General features: G+C 41.2%; 1 protein-coding gene across 1 annotated transcript; it reads left to right on the forward strand.

Moving 5' to 3' along the window:
- Window positions 1-1296: 1296 nt before the first annotated feature.
- LOC112221112 (protein shisa-3-like) lies at window positions 1297-7528 on the forward strand. The gene is made up of 2 exons (XM_024383228.2): window positions 1297-2318; window positions 5645-7528. The coding sequence occupies exons 1-2, from the start codon at window positions 2048-2050 to the stop codon at window positions 6223-6225; spliced, it is 852 nt and encodes a 283-aa protein (XP_024238996.2). The 5' UTR covers window positions 1297-2047; the 3' UTR covers window positions 6226-7528.

The following is a 7528-nucleotide window of genomic DNA, read 5'->3' on the forward strand; positions in this document are numbered from 1 at the left end:
CTCTCCCAAAAAATATAATGTATAGGCCTACACACTTAGAAAAAAGGTTCCAAAAGGGTTATTCGGCTGTCCTCCTAGGGAACCCTTTCTGGTTCCAGGTAGAACCTTTGGTGGTTCCAGGTGGCTTCTGTAGAAAGGGTTCACCTGGAATCAAAATGTTTTTTTTCAAAGGGTTCTCCTGTGGGGATAGCCACAGAACCCATTAAGGTTCTAGACATCACAGTGAGACGCCATCTGTGTATGCTTTCCTCATTTATTTTTATTTAACCTTTATTTAACTAGGCAAGTCAGCTAAGAACACATTCTTATTTACCAAAAGGCCTCCTGCGGGTATGGGGCCTGAGATTTAAAAAATAAAATAAATACAATATATATATATAGGACAAAACACACATCACCACAAGAGAGACAACACTACATAAAGAGAGACCTAAGACAACATAGCAAGGCAGCAACACAGCATGGTAGCAACACAAAACACGTTACAAACATTATTGGGTCTCTTAAAGAACATCTAGCCACTGGAGAGCACCCTTACCTGCCGATCTATTAATTATGTCTCCGTAATCTAGTATGGGTAGGATGGCCATCTGAATCAGGGTTCGTTTGGCAGCTGGGGTGAAAGAGGAGCGATTACGATAGTCTAGATTTAATTTTAGCCTGCAGTTTTGACATGTGCTGAGAGGACAGTGCATCAAGCCTCTATCAAGCCTACATTTAGCTATTAGATGTATAGAAGAATATCCAACCTCTAGATAGGATAACCAAACCATTAATCGAATAAAGTAATGAATCCAACCTACACAAACGGCAATAAAATAAACTGACAATCAAAGTTTTTGAAGGCCACCAGAGGGCGACACATCAATATAAATTTGGCGATTTAAGGGAAAGTTACAGAGTTGAAGCTAAGCTGCAAACAAAAGACAACTGAAACCTTAACCTGGGCATATACAACTTCCTCTTAGTAATATGAATAGGCTATATTATATATATTTCTAAATGTGTTTTTCATACAGGGTACAAAGATAAAGATACCAAATAATGGTCACTAGCATTAGGCTATTGGAAATTAAAGACCAGGGATCATCAACTAGATTCAGTCGCGGGCTGAGCGGATGGTCAGGGGGCTGGAACATAATTACAAATTATTTGTAGACTGCAAATTGATGGCAAGAACCCCAAACAGATATAACATTAGACTAAAACATAATCATTCCAAACCTTGCTTACATTTTCATATGATCACATATACATTATATCTCCATTATGCGTGGGAATACTTTGGAACAGATTTCCAAAATTAAAATCACTTGGAGCTGATTTGATAAGGACAGATAAGGGCACGCATGACTACTGAAGCCTATGTCCTCTCAGCATCACTTTGCGATAGGCTTCTTTCCGCGTAGGGACGCAAAAGCGACCGCTCCATCATGAATGCGCACGTCTGGTGGTCAAAGAGATGCGTGCGCGCCTACTGAGTCGGTCAAAAAAAGCAGCAGATTTCAAATGAGGCTGGACACAAGACGACCGTAGCCATCCATAGCACGTCGTCTTCACCGACCTGAACAACAACTTGGTTTAAGAAAGTACACCTTTTTTTCTCGTTTCATAAATTACGCAGTGAAGAGAAGAAAGGTTTGGGTAAAGTTCGGATACACTCTTGGCTAGTTATATTTCTGATGTGTTTTGCCTGTGCAATAATAACATTTTGAGAGGAGAGAAACAGTCATTCATTTGGACAACCGTGAGAGTTCAGTTAAAGCTTATTTTACACCTGTGACCTGATACGGGATCGACTTTGGTTGAGGAGATTATATGCCAAATGGATGGAAATGCAAACATAAACTTAAATGCAAAAGTATTCGTATGGTTAAATTAAAATCAAACGAATGATGACAATTCTAACCAATTGAACCAGTTGATGGTTTCAACCGTGGGATTGTTTCAAACCGCATTCATCATGCAAACGTGTTAAATGCAAAGACAACGCAATAGATAAAGAATAGTGCGTAGGCTACTGGGCTGCTAATAAAGTGTTGTCGTGATGGTGCGCCTGCTAAACTACCTCATGCTGGGGTACCTGACCTGGAATCTACGGATATCAGACGCACAAGGAGAGTACTGCCATGGGTGGCTGGACAGTAATGGAAATTACCACGAGGGCTTTCAGTGTCCGGAGGACTTTGACACCATGGACGCAAACGTGTGCTGCGGGTCTTGTTCCCTGCGGTACTGTTGCGCGGCCGTGGACGCACGGCTGGACCAGGGAAGCTGTACCAACGACAGAGAACAGGAGAACACGGAGTTTGCAGCGCGTAAGTTTAGACTTCCAAAGCATGCCGAGCCTGGGAGGAGAGGACAAGTTAATGCACAATTAACTTCAATGCAAAACACTAAACTTGGGAGTGTTATTATATAACATTCAAAGATTTCAATGGTTTAATAAAGATTTTATATTGTGAAATATTTCAAAATAAAAAATGCCATCTAGACACGCTTTTAACGAGCCGTGTCACTCAACATTCATGTTTGTCACCATTCAGCCTCTTCAGGTCACTGCCAGGCATGTAGGCATAGCATAATATATTTCATTATAAAAGTTTTTGTTTTCAATCGGTTTAAATTAGTCTATATTAAGATGAAATATAACCTATAAATACATAATCGTTTGTCCTATTTGAAAAAATAATTTAGAAGACAAAAATGCTATTATATTTCATTTATCAAGGCGTACATTTTGTTTTCATAAGCATATTGTACAAATCATCTCATTAAAATGGATCTTGTCATTTTGAAACCTAAGATAAGCACTGAAAGTAACTTTTCATTGAGTTATAACAACATAATTGCTCTATCAAGATGCAGAAATTACAGCCTATCTTGATTTACAAAGAAAAAGCACTAGGCAGCTCCAATTCCATGCATGTGGGGCACCTGTTTTTTGGCTTGGGCTTCATTTGACCTCAGGTTAGGTACATTGTGGGCATGTGATACACCTGGAGAGTGTCACCATGCATTCCTCCAGTTACATGATATGCAAGAAATACTACCCCAGACCTATGTGAAAATAAGTGGATGGAGGTTGACCACAAGGCCCTATATAAACCATGCAACGTTGAAACAATCATGCAATTTAAATTATCATTTTGCACACCAATGGCAGAATATCCTGTCCAAAGATGGCATCAGATCCACCAGAGTTTGTATTTGATACCTTAGGCTATTTCACTATACTTCACAATATTTTGGCATAGCCTGTGTAGTAGAGGTTATTAGCTTATAATTAATTACCAATTTAAAAACAAGAGCTTTCATTCACATAAAATATGCTTATTCAGGGAATTATTCATCATTAGTTCAAAATGTATACCATTTATGGAATAAAACAGAATCTAGACTTACATTTAACTAATTTCACCAAATCTCAAAATAATTTGTCTCCAGTGTTGCGAAGCCCTAGCTGGCGTGGTCAATACAATTTCCATTTTTTTATGAAAATAAATGATCTTCAAATGATTTCCTTCCCTTGGCGCCAATTGCCATTTTAAACTGTAATCTGAACATTTAATCTAAGTTTTGGAAAGATGTATTCAGACAAAACGCTTATGTTAAATTATTTTAAGAATATTCGCAGTAACTGTTGCATAGTCCAATTCAGGCCTAAAACAATTAATATAAAGACAATTACTCAACAACACCCAAGAAATAGAAGGCTATTAATAACTACAAAACAGATGGTTTTGTCGGTGGATGTTGGTTACATGAAATGTAAAAAATATAGTATAAACATGCCTTTTTAACACTTTGAATACGTTGTATTGACAGCCTAACTGTACTTGCTTATTGTTATAGTAGCAGATGTTTCTTTTTTAGCAGCACTGCATTGTATTGTATAATTCACCTCAGTGGCCTACTTACGTTATATCGTACAAACGTTTACTACCAGTATGACATTAAAATGGGCTATTGAACATATGCTTTGCAACAATATAAAAAATGGTCTTGTGAGTTAATGTAAAGAAATACTGTATATTAAGGGGATTTAGGAAAGGATGAGTAAAAGAGTAACATTTCACCTTTGTCTTCTAAAATGTCCTTTCTCCTGAATCCCTCTCCATTTAAAAGGTGTACACCTGGATTCTGTAGAAAACAGAAAGAGAACATACAGTTGAAGTCGGAAGTTTACATACACTTAGGTTGGAGTCATTAAAACTTGTTTTTCAACCACTCCACTAATTTCTTGTTAACCAACTATAGTTTTGGCAAGTCGGTTAGGACATCTAATTTGCTCATGACACAAGTAATTCTTCCAACAATTGTTTACAAGCCGAAGAACACCATCCCAACTGTAAAGCACGGGGGTGGCAGCATCATGTTGTGGGTTTGCTTTGCTGCAGGAGGGACTGGTGCACTTCACAAAATAGATGGCATAATGGGGAAGAAAAATTGTGGATATTTTGAAGCAACATCTCAAGACATCAATCCAGAAAGTTAAACCTTGATCGCTCATGGGTCTTCCAAATGGACAATGACCCTAAGCATACTTCTAAAGTTGTGGCAAAATGGCTTAAGGACAACAAAGTCAAGGTATTGGAGTGGCCTTCACAAAGCCTTGACCTCAATCCTGTAGAACATTTGAGGGGCAGAATTGAAAAAGCATGTACGAGCAAGGAGGCCTACAAACCTGACTCAGTTACACCAGCTCTGTCAGGAGGAATGAGCCAAAATTCACCCAACTTTTTGTGGGAAGCTTGTGGAAGGCTACCCGAAATGTTTGACCCAAGTTAAACAATTTAAAGGCAATGCTACCAAATACTAATTGAGTGTATGTAAACTTCTGACCCACTGGGAATGTGATGAAATAAATAAAAGCTGAAATAAATCCTTCTCTCTACTATTATTCTGATATTTCACATTCTGAAAATAAAGTGGTGATCCAAACTGACTGACACGGAAGCCAAACCGGCTGTGCGTGTGCGCCATCGTGCCTAAATTAATCTGGTCCCCCTACACCAAACGCGATCACGACACGCAGGTTAAAATATCAAAACAAACTCTGAACCAATTATATTAATTTGGGGACAGATCAAAAAGCATTCAACATTTATGGCGATTTAGCTAGCTAGCTTGCACTTGCTAGCTAATTTGTCCTATTTAGGTAGCTTGCTGTTGCTAGCTAATTTTTCCTGGGATATAAACATTGAGTTGTTATGTTACCTGAACGCTCGCGCACGCGACGTGTCCGGTCTGGTCAGCATGTTGACAGGGAATTTTTACTAGGATTAAATGCAGGAATTGTGAAAAATGGAGTTTGGTGTATGTAAACTTCCGACTTCAACTGTAGGTCTGTACACATTTGCAATACAGTTTATTATGCACACTTGGTATCACACATATGTTCACTGACTCCACATATTTAATAAACCTATGAACTCCACTTCTTATTGGCCCTGTTTCCATGAGCTTAGCACAGGTCTGTAAGTGATTGATGGGGTAAGCAATGTTACCACCCTATTACCTTCACAAATCAAACCAGTATTCAGATCTGTGATTACCGAAAGGTTAAATTATGAATTTAAGTATTCAAACAGGTATCCAAATTAACGTTTTCAAGTATTCCAACACCTGTTCCTCCTTGCAGAGCCCATCTACGTGCCCTTCCTGATGGTGGGCTCCATCTTCGTGGCCTTTGTGGTGGTGGGCTCCTTGGTTGCTGTCTACTGCTGCACCTGCCTGCGGCCCAAGCAGCCAACACAGCAGCCTATCCGTTTCCCTCTGCGCAGCTGCCAGACCGAGACCATACCCATGATCCTGACCACTGCGCCACCCAGCCTGCGCACCCCCTCGCGCCAGTCCAGCACGGCCACCACCAGCTCCAGCTCGGCTGGCGGGGGCAGCTCGGTGCGCCGCTTCTCCCTCGGAGGTCAGGGTCAGCAGCAGCACGGGTGCTTGGTGTCAGCATCTGCATCCTTCTCCCCCTCCACGCCCCAGCCGCTGCTGCCACCACCCCCGCCGCCCCCCTACACCTCCCCCACGGCCTGCATGCCAGGTGGCTGCCAGCAACCCCATCCCCACGCCCACCCCCACGCCCAGCTGCACCAGCCCATGCACCAACACCCGGCCCAGGGCACGAGCTTCTTGCTGCCCCAGCAATACTTCTTCCCCCTGCAGCCGGAGCCCTTCTCAGGGGCCAAGGGCTTTGCAGACTTTGGACAGAGCTGACGGGGCTCCACGGGCAATGAGGAGGGGGATTACAGGAGCACTGTGTGATGTGAGCAGGGTTGTGTTCACTAGGCACCAAATGGAAGAAAATGGACCGAAACTAGGAAGGGACTACCTGAACCTGTCCAGAATGAGTTAGTTTAACGCTGTGAGACGTTTTAAATCAGTGAACGTTACTGAACATGAGCCTGGTGTGTTGTGTTGACAGACAGCGGCTAAGGGGAGGACTGCTCTGACGTGCAGTACAGTTGGCCTGTTGAATGGAGACTGGGTGACAGGACAGTTAGGAGGTGCTCAAGATGAACCACAAGAAATCTCCCTAGTCGAGCAGAATACATGGGTCTTGTCTAAGTCAGTGGTTCCCAAACTGTGCGGGTCGGTGGGGGGGGAGACTCAGTGCGGCTTTCAACTTGCTCTTGAAAGTTGTAATAGTAGAATGCACAAGGTGCAATTTCAAAATTGGGAAGTGCATCATCAGTTCCTCTTGTCATGTCAGTCATTGCATTACTTAGAGAGCTCTTTATCAGAAATGTCCACATGAACTAGTCAATGTCAGCTAATGTTTTCTTTTTGCCCATAGATGTTGTCATTTTTTTGTCACTCAAATATCACATGAATACACATTAGACAGGGGAAAATGTGTAGAATTGCAGGATATAAGCTTTAAAACTGCAACAATACAAAATCTACCAACAAGAGGGGTGTGAAGAGTTTGTCATGAACAGTGCTTGTGTCCATTGAAATAGATGTGGTGCACTCATGCGCAGGTGGTGACAGATGTTCTCCAATGCTGGAAGGGGAACCTGAGTGAAAAAGTTTTGGAAACCCTACTCTAAGTTACAGGAATGGAATCTGCTCAGACCAGACAGGACCTGTTTATTGGTCTTTATCGTTTTCAATGTCATGCACTTTTTTTTATATACATTTGTATTGTAATCAAGAGTATCTGTCTTCTTTTATACACACTTTGGTTAAACAGTGATTTTCAATTGTCACAATAACTTTTGTGGCATCAATATCTTTCAGAAGTGTTCTGCAAATTTTTTTGGCAAGCTGTTGGACATTTAATGCAATGGAAATCAAATTATAATTTTGACAATCACAAGCCCCTCTAAAAAGAGGGAACGGACTGACACCAAGTTGTGCAGTAAGGTGGACAAAGCCAAAGGATGTACTGTGTACAGTGTTCACTGGTTTGATGCTCTAGACCAGATGTGTCCCGACTTCTTATGTAGGGCTATGACACACAAATCAATAAACTATCATATTAGCCAACACCAAATAAGAGTCCAGTATTTTATCT

The sequence above is a fragment of the Oncorhynchus tshawytscha genome, linkage group LG21, assembly GCF_018296145.1.
Source record: "Oncorhynchus tshawytscha isolate Ot180627B linkage group LG21, Otsh_v2.0, whole genome shotgun sequence".
Lineage (NCBI taxonomy): Eukaryota > Metazoa > Chordata > Actinopteri > Salmoniformes > Salmonidae > Oncorhynchus > Oncorhynchus tshawytscha.